The sequence below is a fragment of the Dunckerocampus dactyliophorus genome, chromosome 2 (assembly GCF_027744805.1).
Source record: "Dunckerocampus dactyliophorus isolate RoL2022-P2 chromosome 2, RoL_Ddac_1.1, whole genome shotgun sequence".
Taxonomy (NCBI): Eukaryota; Metazoa; Chordata; class Actinopteri; order Syngnathiformes; family Syngnathidae; genus Dunckerocampus; species Dunckerocampus dactyliophorus.
In genome coordinates this window covers 43903383-43916215 of record NC_072820.1, presented here as the reverse complement: position 1 = coordinate 43916215, position 12833 = coordinate 43903383, and the positions used below count along the sequence as shown (strand labels likewise).

General features: G+C 39.9%; 1 protein-coding gene across 1 annotated transcript in view; it reads left to right on the top strand.

Moving 5' to 3' along the window:
- Positions 1–2792: 2792 nt before the first annotated feature.
- Positions 2793–12833, top strand: part of LOC129169916 (myosin-4-like) — a 33126-nt gene continuing 23085 nt past the window's right edge. The window contains exons 1-12 of the mRNA XM_054756888.1: positions 2793–2917; positions 5672–5889; positions 5957–6100; positions 8534–8690; positions 8765–8792; positions 8888–9002; positions 9093–9185; positions 9875–9938; positions 10010–10108; positions 10185–10288; positions 10351–10489; positions 10598–10716. Coding sequence (XP_054612863.1) covers positions 5686–5889; positions 5957–6100; positions 8534–8690; positions 8765–8792; positions 8888–9002; positions 9093–9185; positions 9875–9938; positions 10010–10108; positions 10185–10288; positions 10351–10489; positions 10598–10716 — 1266 coding nt within the window. The 5' untranslated portion in view covers positions 2793–2917; positions 5672–5685. The remainder of the gene's footprint in view (positions 2918–5671; positions 5890–5956; positions 6101–8533; positions 8691–8764; positions 8793–8887; positions 9003–9092; positions 9186–9874; positions 9939–10009; positions 10109–10184; positions 10289–10350; positions 10490–10597; positions 10717–12833) is intronic.

Here is a 12833-nt window from a genome sequence, read left to right as displayed (position 1 = left end):
CATCCGACTTTTGGTCTTGATTTATTTGTCATATGACGTAACAATATTTGTAGAATCATAAAAGAACCTGGAATAAAGTAAGTTCATACAGACACTGACGTGGGTTATCTGACAATTTTGCCCATCATCCACAATCTTTATGTGAGACATGAACACACGTCTTTTTCTTTTCTGTGCATTGTAAAGATATAAAAACAGCAAAAAAAAAAAAAAAAGGCAGCTAATTAATGCACGTATTTGGCCTAAAAAGCAAAAAGAGCAGCAGTGGCAGCAGCTCCAATATGTAGCCTTACCTTTCGGTAGCGGCGTGAAGCATTGTGAGCGCCGTGCTGACGCGCTGCGGGCGAGTGTGTGGTGAAGCTCGTCGCTAGCCAGCCAGTAGCTCGCTGGTGTGGTGTGGCGAGGTGTCACTACGCCAGTAAAGTAGTTCTTTGGTGTAACAATATTAATAATAATAACAATGCTGCTGCAGCTTGGTTAATATGCGCAACACGTGATATGTAAATGGAGCGTGATATGTAAATGGAGCGTCGCTTTTTGGAGTTTTTTTCAGAAGGCTTTATAGGCGGAATAGGTTCGTCCCATTTTGTGCATTCTTTGCTGCATCTTTTTATCCATTTTTCTATCTTTAAAACACACAGAAAAGAGAAAGACGTGTTCATGTCTCACATAAGGATTGTGGATGGAAAAAAAAGTGCAGTTTTCCTTTAAGTATTTCAGCTGGATCAATAAGTCATTGCAGCAAGAAGTTACAGTGGAACGAGCTTAAGTCGGATTGGCTGACTCATGTCGACATAAACGGTTGTCGACATAACCGTATATAGCCATTACTTGCAGATTTACTTTTGAGTTTTGGCCGGAGACATAATGAGTATAGGTGATAATAAAGGATTTGTGAACCTACAGCAGTTTGTTTGAAATGGAAAAAAGGAAAGCAAGGATGGGTAATGGCATCATGACATTAAGATAGTAGCGCTTACTAAATCCACTGGTGTCAATCCTGGGCTGGCCAAATCCACATTTGCATACAATCATAGCAAACAAGACGCTCTGTGTTGTCGCCTGCGTGACAGTATTTTTTTAGTTTCACTTTTATGCCGTAGTTCCGGTTATACCTCTTATTTTGTAGTTGTTCCTGTTTCGCCTGTGTGGTTTTGTGGCTGACTTACGTTCATGTTCGAGCGCACATGCATCTCATTTTGTGTTTGGTTCTTTAGTTGAGCCTTTGGCGTCTGCCGGGTGTTGGAGCATTATGCTTGCTAGCGTGGTCCTGTATTCACATTCCCTGTTTTTGAGTAGCACTCATTATTAAATTAATCATTTTTCACCTGCACTTGGGTCCCGATCTCTGCATTCTGAAGTCGTCGCAGCATTACACCATGCCAAGACGTAACAGACGCAATCAACCGCATTCACAAAAAACAAAGGAATAATTTTGTAAAAAGAAGGGCAAAGCTTTGTGTTAATAGTTATTAGTATCCACATTTCAACCGTTTCTCATTACATTATGACTTTTTGCTCTACTTTTCAATGTTGTTTTTGCTTTCATTTTATTTCTCCAATGTGCTGAGGGCTGGTTAAAAAAACACGCCACGGGTCGCAAATGGCCCCTTGGGCCACACTTTGGACACCCCTACTGTAGACAACACAATATGATGACTTGTATGATGGGAAAATCTAATCTAAAACTTGGATTTAAAAGAATAGTTTTCCATTAATTCAAGAATATATGTATTACTTCGAAACAATAATGAACGTTCTGGCACGGGGAGAAACTATTGTTGTAGTAAAATGCAATCTCAGACAGATAATAGACTGACCTCTGCTTAGCACCCCCTTATTTAGACAACTTGAACTTGACTTGACATTTACTCATAAGCCGTGAGATTTAACCATCTGTTACATTACAGATTACAATGAACTCCGATTGCGATCCATTGCATTCAGCCTGGATTTCTAAGACTCATGAGGAGGCGGCGTTCAAAACCATTCCAATCAATAGAAACACACACACACTTACACACCTGTTAAAACAAGGGAAAGTGATTTGTGGCTGCGGTGTTGATCCCCTTCATGCCACACTGCTTTGCATCGGGCAGCATTGTCCCCTTGAGGACAGTCCCTAAGAATATCTGACTTGATTGAGTCCCCAAAGTACCCCATACTTAAGATGGAAACTATGCAAGATGAACGTTCATAGCTTGCCTGTGGGTGATTTTCCTCTGCGTGACGCTGACAAGGCATTTTAAACTGAGTATAAATAATAGTAATCTTATCCTAATATTATGTATGTTTTCATCGGTTTGTAACATTTTGTACACCTGTGCAATTTAATGACATCCAATACAAGAAGGCTTGACTCTTAACGACTCTCCCCTTTAAATTCAATCATCTTTTTAATAATATATGACCTGTGATTGACTGGGACGTGCTCCAGCTCCACACGACCCTGAACATATTCAGAGGTAAAGTCTCTGAAATAGTTATTTTAACATCTAAACTTTGAAATGAGTGAGTAAGGCAGGGGTCCCCAACCACCGGGCCGGGGCCGGTACCGGTCCGTGGGCGGGGCCGAACTGGGCCAGGAAACCTACAGGCGCAATGATAAAAAAAAAAATACACACACAAAAAAAAATACTTTTGTAAATAACTAAATACAATTTTAAGTAAATGCACAGCAATTTTGGAAATAAGGGCCATTATTTTATTAAAAAAAATAATATTGTTTGAAGTTTTTGCATGTTTATGTTGTTTGTTGCGAGTGTCCCACTTTTTTTGATAGTCCTTGAACGCACCATTGTACATGCGCTAGCTTTCTCCCACTCTGCACAGATTGTCAACTATAATGTATTTTTATCGGGTTTTTTCCACTTCATATTTGCTCCCAAATGCTGACACTCTGTGGGAATGCATAAAGGTAAAGTTTGATGACGTTATTGAGTGCTAATGTGTATATTTGTTGTGTGCACAGCTTCCAGTTAATTCATGCTATCACACTGCCTGTTAGCACACACGTCAAGCTGCGGCGCTATAATCTTCTCTCTGAAAAACAAACTCCAAGCTTGTACTGGTGGATGGTGGGTCTTTATTCACTTTGTGCTTTTAAGTTGATGTTGTTCCTGTCGTAGTTTTACTCAATAAATACTAAATGAGATCAATTAGATGGTTATACCCCTCCCCCGTCCGCGGAGAATTGTGGGAACACGCGCCGGCCGTGGGTCCAATAAGTTTGGGGACCACTGTTTTATATGGTATGTATTCAAATTTATCATGGTCATACTTTTTTCTTTACTTAAAAAAAAAGATGATAATGGAACACAATAATTATACCTAATACTTTACTTATACAGTTTTCCCTCGTTTATCGTGGGGGATAGGTTCCCAAAATAGCCCGCAATAAGTGAAATCCTTGAAGTAGGGAACATTATTTTACAGTTTACTATTTTACAGTTACTATATATGTTTTAAGGCTGTAAAACCCCTCACAATACGCTTTATAAACGTTTCTCAGACAGGCATGAACATTTTCTCACCTTTTAAGCACTCTCAAAGTTCAAATTACATTTGAATTTCAAATGATGAGGTTGGACACAAGAAATTAAGTGACTCACGCGTATTCACTCCTCTGACCATTTGGCTGTAGCATTTTTGTATCCTTGTTAAAACATATTCCTCCTGGCGTTGTTCTCCTCCTCGTCCTAGTCCTCGAACTGAAGATTAGCTGGTTAGCTTCTTCTTGTTCTTCTTCTCCTGTTGTTTATTGGCGGTTAGCAAGCAGCTCACACAGCTAGCTAGTTTGTTAGCGACGGCCCAAAGGAGATTGATTGACAATGATCTACAGCTAATCAGGACACAGAACACGATGGGCAGGCTCTCCCTTAGCCAATAAGGACTGTTGTGGCTCTATATTTAGCCAACTATTGGCTACTGTGGGTTCCTAATATGCTCGTATAGGCACGTAAAGAGGCCGCACGGGGATGGATGGTTGGCATGTTGGCCACACAGTCAGGAGATCGGGAAGATCTGGGTTCGAATCTCCGCTGGGCAAATCTGCGAAAGGCGAACCACGATGTAGCGAGGGAAGACGACATTTAATATCCTTTCATTATTCATTGTTCAACCTTACCATTTCTGATGGGTTAATATCAGGGTTTCTCATTTGGCCTCAATTATTTAAAATAATTTTTAGCTTTATTTGTTTATAATTATGTTTTTACACTTTAATTCATTTTTATTTTGTTTTTATTATTTTTTACACTTTTATTTAGGTATATATATATATATATATATCATTACTTAAAGTGTGTATATATATATATGTATATACTGTATATATATATTTTTCATGCTTTCATTTATGTATACTTTTATTTAAGTAATCACCAAGAAAATGTATTTGTTTTTTAAAATAACCAATATTATCCTTTGAAACATTAATAAACACAAAGTGCATTTGCATTTTAGGGGATTTTATTAAGGCATTTTGTCAAGAAAATGCATCCAAATAATGCATACATTTAAATCAAATATCAAAATTGCACTAAATAAGCAAAATCGCATAAGTCAGACATCTCAAAGACTGGTTGTACATCACATGTTTATATGTCATTTTTGACGAGCTGTCTGTGACCCACCCAGAAAGGATCCGAGACCCACTTTTGGGTCCCGACCCACCAGGTGAAAACCACTGGTTTATATCAAGCAACTTTAAAGACACAATACATGAAACTGTTAGCCATTGTTAAGTCAGGAATCAAGTACATAAACCTATGGTAATAATAGATCAACCTTTCCTTATGTGTCCTTTAGGAGATATTTTCAACGGAATCCAAAAAAAAAAAAAGATTCAAGGCCAGGGTGTAAAAATAAACCATTCCAAACTCTCATCATTTACCCTTGTGAGTTATCACAGTTAATTCTTGGGTTCTTATCTCAACAAGCGTCCTGCAGGGAGATTCAGCTGAGGGATTTGTGGGTATTTATTTTATTTATATACCAGTCACAAGGTCTTGTGCATTTATATCAGCATAATATCTCGAAACAAACAAAATTATGTGGAACAGTATGCAAAACAACGCATTGACATAGTAACTGCATGTCCTTCAAATGATGTTAATGAACATTAACATGAACGCAGTCATCCCAGTCATGCGACATCTGCAAGAGTGAGCGAAGCAGTGCTTTTTACGAATTCTTATATTCGTAGACGTCGTTATTTCATGGGTATCTGCTTTTCTTGAGTGTGTTATGCTTGTTACCAAGGTTGAATCATCTGTGCCTTAATTGTTCCAAGCGTCAACATCCTATATTTGTTTTTTTATTCCTTAAGCCCAATTGCTCCATTCCTTGGGTTTATAACAAAAGCTCGATGACATGCCCATCATATCACACACCAAAGTCACCCCCTCCCCAACATTCATTTGAGGATTTGTCCTAAATATAGGTGTTTGCTTTGCCTCAATTGCTGAGGAGACCTTATAAAAGCCTTAAGCGCCGATGCAGTTCACATTTTTGGGCTCAGACTTACTGCTGGTAAGTATGTTTGTCTGCTTATTGTTTTGTTGCTGTGATATACTTTGTTAGGTGTTTCCAGTAGTTCAGATAATTGTTCACAAAAGCTTGTATGTCGATAACCAGTGAATAACCGTTCTGATGTGTACTGTTCCTCTAGAGTGAACTGCAAAGATGAGTACGGATGCTGAAATGTCCGTGTTTGGGGAGGCGGCTCCTTACTTAAGACGACCCGAGCGGGAGCGGATCGAGGCCCAAAACCGTCCCTTTGACGCCAAAACGTCAGTGTTTGTGGTGGATCCAAAGGAGCTGTTTGTTAAAGGCACTATACAGAGCAAAGAGAAGGGGAAAGTGACTGTTAAAACAGACGCTGGAAAGGTAGAGTATAACGTAGAAGAAGTGTGTGCTTCATATTGCTTATTGCTAACCTTTGTTATCATTGCAGGTGGTAAATGTGAAGGATGACGAAGTGTTCCCCATGAACCCCCCCAAGTTTGACAAAATTGAGGACATGGCCATGATGACCCACCTCAATGAGGCCGCCGTGCTGTATAACCTCAAAGAGCGCTATGCAGCATGGATGATTTACGTGAGTAAAACCCTCGTACAATTTAGACTAGAGATTTCCCGATCCACATTTTTTGGCTTCCAATCCAATTTTTTTTTTTTTATAGTCTTGCCGATCCGATCCCGATCCTTTTTAAAAAAATTTTAAATAAGCTTTTGTTACAAACATGAATTTGTGGAATTGAATATGGTTATGAAGATAGCTCTTCAGAGCATTAAAAGAAATGTATTACACAGCATGAGTAACAATATTGTTTGGCTTTTGTAACAAACCTCTGTGAGTCAGGCCCCTAATCCAATTAAAGAGCCAATAAAAGATCAAATTGGAAAAAATGGGCGTGCAAAATACTTTCAGGGTAGGACTAATCATTTGACATGGTTATACTGTAGATCAATTTGTGGTGTGATTTAGAATATATTACTTTTTTAACACACTCTTCAACGCAAGCGAGCTGAATATCCAACATGAAATTAACTTCACCAGGGTACACCGCAGACATGTCTGCATGGTGGTGTTGCGTTTTCTTTTTCTTGCGGGTGGCAGGAGTCGAGTGGCAACCAGCTTTGAGGCACATTACCGCACCTACCATGGTGGAGTGTGGCCCAGAGTACGGCAACCGGATTGGCCCGATCTTGTGGCGGAAGCTGATTTTATCCGATCTTCAAAATACAGCGGATCGGCAGCTGATTCCGAGCCTGAGATTGGATCGGGACATCCCTAATTTACACAATACTGACGTTATTACAAATGAGTATCAGATCATTTCAAATGTTCATAAATGTCCTTTTTGAGGAATCAGGCTCCAAAGTTAAAACGTCCACAGACAGCGGGTAATGATTAGTAATGTAAGACTAGGCTGACTTCATGGCAACCAGCGTGGGTTAGTTCCCACTGAGTGACAGTTTGAATAGATTGACTGGTATCGGGGCACAAGGGGCCGCCAACGATTGGCTTTAGAGGGCATACATATCATTTATCATTGTTGAAAATAATGATAAATTATATGAGAGAAACAGTTTAATTTTAATTAAATTATTAAATTTCTACCATCGCTCTAGCAATGTATATGTTAAAAGGTTAACTTAGAAGTTGGACAAAAAATTGTAGGACAAATTTCCTTTTACATTAAATGATTAGGGTTTTTTTTACGTTCAACGCCATTTTTGGCCCTATAGCATAGTTGGGGGCGTAGGCTTTTGCCTGTGCAGGCCTTTAAGGCAGTGCCTTAGGAGGGGGAGAGCGGATTGCCCAGAACCTGGAAGGCTGGCGGTTCGATCCTCGCTCCCTCCACGCAGTCACTGTGTCCATCAGTCTACTCCAGGGCAGCTGTGGATTCCCACCAGCAGTGTGTGACTGAGGAGTGAATGAATAATGGGTTCACTTCACTGTGAAGCGCTTTGGGTAACTTGTAAAAAGGCGCTATATCAAATCAATTATTATTTACAAAGTCTTTTCAAAGTCTAACATTGTAGGCCTCCCTCCAGGCAGCCAAACAGCTACCAGTCCTCCATTATTGTTTTCTTACCTAGTTGTTGTCCCTTGGGCCTATCCAGATTTCCTGATTTACTTTTCCGTCTATACAACTACAACTAATCGGTGAATTATGAAGTAATCTACCGATCTCTGAGTATAAAGCTTGACTACTATTTTGAATGACGTTGTCTGTTGTATCTCCTCATTGTGAATTTTCCAGTGCCTCCCCATCTCCCCTGAAGTGCTTTGGCGTCCCCCCCGTCACACGCTTTACACTAATGCTGCCTTCATATAAAGTCAATGGGCCTGATTCCCCAATATGTTCTTTCAATTTTTCTTCAATTTCTTCTTAGAATGGTTCTAAAGAAAATATTGATGTGAGATTCATGGAATGATTGTCTATACCTACACCCAACTCAATTGTGCCAGCGGTTCCTAATTTAGGGTGACCATGTTTTGATAATTTGAACTGTCGTTGTGCAGGACATCCGAAATTTGACGACAATTCAACTCTACATTCATCCGAACATGCACGCTGTGCATATGTTTTGCTTTTTCTTTGGCTTTTTGTTGGTTGTTTGGCAACACTAATTCAAAAAGCCGCCCAAACGCCTTCCTCTCTGGGATTACGTCACATGCAGCAGAGTGCCCTAATGCCGGTCAATTTAATGTCGCTTTGATGTACAATGAAAACCAGGGCATTTTCATCACTTGTCCTGTCCAGGGCCGCCCTCGAAAACAGGAGGTTTGGTCACCCTATCCTAACTAGCATAAGTAACCCACATAAGGCAATGGGTAAAGCTGGTGACAGACAAAATGTTGACAGAAATAAAATATTAATTGCTAAAATGAATAGACTATGTAACTCCAAGTGGGTAAAAATGGTGTGAAGTGGAAATATGCAAGGAACAAATGAAACAAACCAAACCAAAACCAAAACCTGCAGAATTTGGTCCATTATGTGTTGTTTTGTCATTTCAGACCTACTCTGGTCTCTTTTGTGTCACTGTCAATCCTTACAAGTGGCTCCCAGTGTACAACCAAGAAGTGGTGGTGGCCTACAGAGGCAAAAAGCGCCAAGAGGCACCACCACACATCTTCTCCATCTCTGACAACGCCTATCAGTTCATGCTCACTGGTAAACTGTCTGCAGTAACTCCAGTATTACTTCTACATTTGGTTCGATTGTAACTGTAGAATTGTTTCTTCCAGATAGAGAAAACCAGTCCATCCTTATCACGTAAGTCACAGGTTCTTTCAGACACTTTTGTATTATGATAAAGAGAACACAACAGCAACAAATGGTTCATGATGATTTTCTTTTCTGTCCGGTAGCGGAGAATCCGGTGCAGGAAAGACTGTCAACACCAAGCGTGTCATCCAATACTTTGCAACAATTGCAGGCTCTGGAGACAAAAAGAAAGATGCTGCTGCCACAGGCAAGTTGCAGGTAATATTAAAATGATTTTTTTCTCTCTGATTGTGCTTTCCAAATAGTCTTAAATGCATGTAATGATAACATAGTAATTTCTATTTCTAGGGTAATCTGGAGGACCAGATCATCTCTGCCAACCCATTGCTTGAAGCTTTCGGAAATGCCAAGACTGTCAGAAATGACAACTCATCACGTTTTGTGAGTGATTACAAGAGCTATAACAAAATTTAGCTTTTGCAAAGATAACCATAATGACTTTATGTAGAGCAAACACATTTATGTAGTTTTCACTATGCAAAAAGCATTCTGTTGTAGGAGAATTGAGAATTACTGTCTTGGTAAAGTCTGACAGGAATTCTGGAGGAAGTTGAATGAAGTGGTAGAGAGTATTCAGTGGGGAGAGAGAATGGTGATTGGAGCAGACTTCAATGGGCACGTAGGTAAAGGGAAGAGAGGGGACGAAGCGGTGGACAAGTATGGTGTTAAGGATTGGTGACAATAGTGATAGTAGTGAGAGCGGGTGGCGCTATGTATTGACAGGGTTAGAAATGAGTACATCATGGGGACATGAGAGGGGGGATAATGGACATATTGGACAAGGTTGTTGAGGATGGGGCGGACAGGAAGAAGGAAAAGAGGAAGACCACAAAGAAGGTTCATGGATGTTGTGAAGGAGGACATGAAGAGGGTTGCTGGGACAGAATAATATGCAAGGGATAGAGATGGAGGAAGATGATCTGCTGTGGAAACCTCTAACAGGAGCAACTGAAAGACGATCTTTATAAAGTCTGGCTTTTTGATACATCACCTGTCATACGCTGTGGAACAGAAAGTGTATATTCAATACAATACAAAACAAAACATATTTTTTATTTTTCATCTGTCAGGGCAAATTCATAAGAATTCACTTTGGAACAACGGGGAAACTGGCCTCTGCTGATATAGAAACTTGTGAGTTTGAATAGAAATGAGCCATGCAATTTACTTCCAACTTTTAATTAACATGAACTCACGTTTGGTAGACTTGTTGGAAAAATCCAGAGTTACCTTCCAGCTGGCCGCAGAGAGGAGCTACCATATTTTCTACCAGATCATGTCCAACAAGAAACCTGAGCTCATAGGTAACTTAGGATTGACATGTCATTAAGTGAATGTTTTAAATGAAGTACTGAAGCATCATTTCAATTCTCCTTGCAGAGACTCTGCTTATTACCACCAACCCCTACGACTACCCCTTTGTCAGCCAGGGGGAGATCAGTGTAGCCAGCATTGACGATAGTGACGAGCTGATGGCCACAGATGTAAGACAAATAGGAAAATGTCTTCTCAGCATGCAAATATTGTCACAGGATCTGTCTTTCAGAGTGCTATTGATGTCCTTGGATTCACTGGAGAGGAGCGGATTGGCATTTACAAGCTAACTGGTGCTGTGATGCATTATGGGAACATGAAATTCAAGCAGAAGCAGAGAGAGGAGCAGGCAGAGCCAGATGGGACAGAGGGTAATTGGTATTCATGGAACTATGCTTTTATGGTTCTATTACATTTGAGCATGTAAGAAATGAAGTCTAACTATAGCTCTTTTTGCTTCCTGTCCAAAATAAAATCAGTCGCCGACAAAGCAGCTTATCTGATGGGCCTCAACTCTGCAGATCTATTGAAAGCACTGTGTTACCCCAGAGTGAAAGTTGGTAATGAGTATGTAACCAAAGGACAGACTGTGCAACAGGTATATTTATGTTGTAAATATGTGCTTTAACCATTCCAAGGCAATCAGTATTCCAGTGCCACAACTCCTATGAACTCTAAGACAGTGGTCCCCAATCTTTTTTGACCCACGGATCGGCTTGTGTTCCAACAAATCTCCCGCGGGGGAGGGGGTTTCGTAAATTATAGCGATCTAATTTAGCTATTATGTATTGTGTAAAACTAAGACATAAATAACACTAATTAAAAGCACAAAATGAATGCCGACCCACATTCCATCGGTCCAAGTTCATCCAAGTCCATCCAAGTTCCAGCCAAGTTTTTCCAGAGAGATTATTACATCGCTGTTTGACGTGTGGGGTAAAAGGCAGTGCACTACCATGAATTAACTTGAGACAAATGTGCACATTAGCACTCAATAAGTCATCAAAATTTACCTTTATGCATTCCCACATAGTGTCAGCATTTGAGACCAAATACGAGGTGAAAGAAAAATGGTAAAAATACAGTAGTGGTCTATCTGTGCGGCATGAGATAAAGTTAGCACAATGGACATGCGTCAAGTGAGACGGATGTAACAGAGAGAATCCGGCCACTTTTCAAAATAAAACATAATGGAAATTATTTTTTATTTCTGTGCGGCCCAGTACCAAATGACACACGGCCCGGTACCGGGCCGCGGCCCGGGGGTTGAGGACCACTGTTCTAAGACATGCAAAGGGTGGTGAAATCGAATATACCAAACGAATATAGTGTACTAGAAGCGCACACTAAAAACAAATGTCAACATTATTTAGCACTTGCGCTGTCATATGATTCAAATGTTTGATCAGATTAAACAGAAGGCTGCTGTGGATTAATTTAGTTTAATCATGATTATGTCACAATCATCATGTTTGTGTTTTCATTTTTATTACCGGTCCTGACCTGTACTGTCCTAATTAATGGCTCCTTGTCCAATGCATCTTGAAATGCAACTAGCAAAACTTTTGTAAAGCCCTGACGGTTTATCGCAAATTGGGCGGTATAGTTGCTGAAGTATTTGCGAAAGAATATTCAACTTATGTATCATGTTTCACGTTGAGGTAGTACTTCAAGCTTTGAAGTGTGCAAACTACTTCATGCTGGTCAGTTTTCATTTTTTGTACTCAAAAGGGCCAATATGTTGTTTAGGGTTAGATAGTGTATGTTTCTCATAAATAATCCTAATGCAGTGGAACCTCGGTTAACGCCATTCATTCATTCCAGAGGGTCCGAATCTAACCGAAATGGACGATAACCGAATAATTTTTTTCCCATAAGAAATCATTAATCTGTTCAAGAATGCTTCCGCCCCAGATTGGGTGCTTTTTGGTTAACGTTTACTGTAAAATTTATGCCACAATTATGCCTCGATTGGCGTGCATTCTCCAGTTGGCACGCGTCTTGTCGTGTTGTTAATAGCGTGAGTCCAACTGTGTTCTTCATGTATCTTTTTAATCACACACCATCCTTCCTGGTTAGCATCCTATTAGCTGGCTAAACACAATGGCAACCGGAAGTTACGTCGCCCATCTATGATGTCATCAGCCGTTGACTCTCAAAAATGTTAACACAAAAGACATTTTTACAGCTTTACAATTATAAATGATGAATGAAAGGGATAAATGCACATTTCATGTTACTTTTACCTTCACTGAGGAGGTGACTGAAAACAGGAAGGTGGTGGTGGTCGATTTTGCTGCCACATTATGTCTTTGGGAACAGTCACGTCTTCAATGAAGGTAAAAGTAACCTTAAATGTTGACTTATCCCTTTCATTCATCATGTATTTGCATTTAGAATTGCTTCATGCCATTTGGTTTAACTAGGTAATAGGATGCTAACAAGGAAGGATGTTTTGTGATTAAAAAATACATGAAGAACACAGCTGGACTCATGCCGTGTAGTAACAGCACAACAAGATGCGTGCTAACTGGACAATGGCACGCAAACCGAGGTATATTTGTGGCATAAATTCACGACGTTAACCAAAAACCACGCTAACCAAGGTTCCACTGTATGTACTAAGCATTTTATACAATTTCCATCTAAATTCAGTCAAGTTAAGTTGACAAGGATCCACTTTCTTACGAGGAACTACTCTGTAGAATATATGGT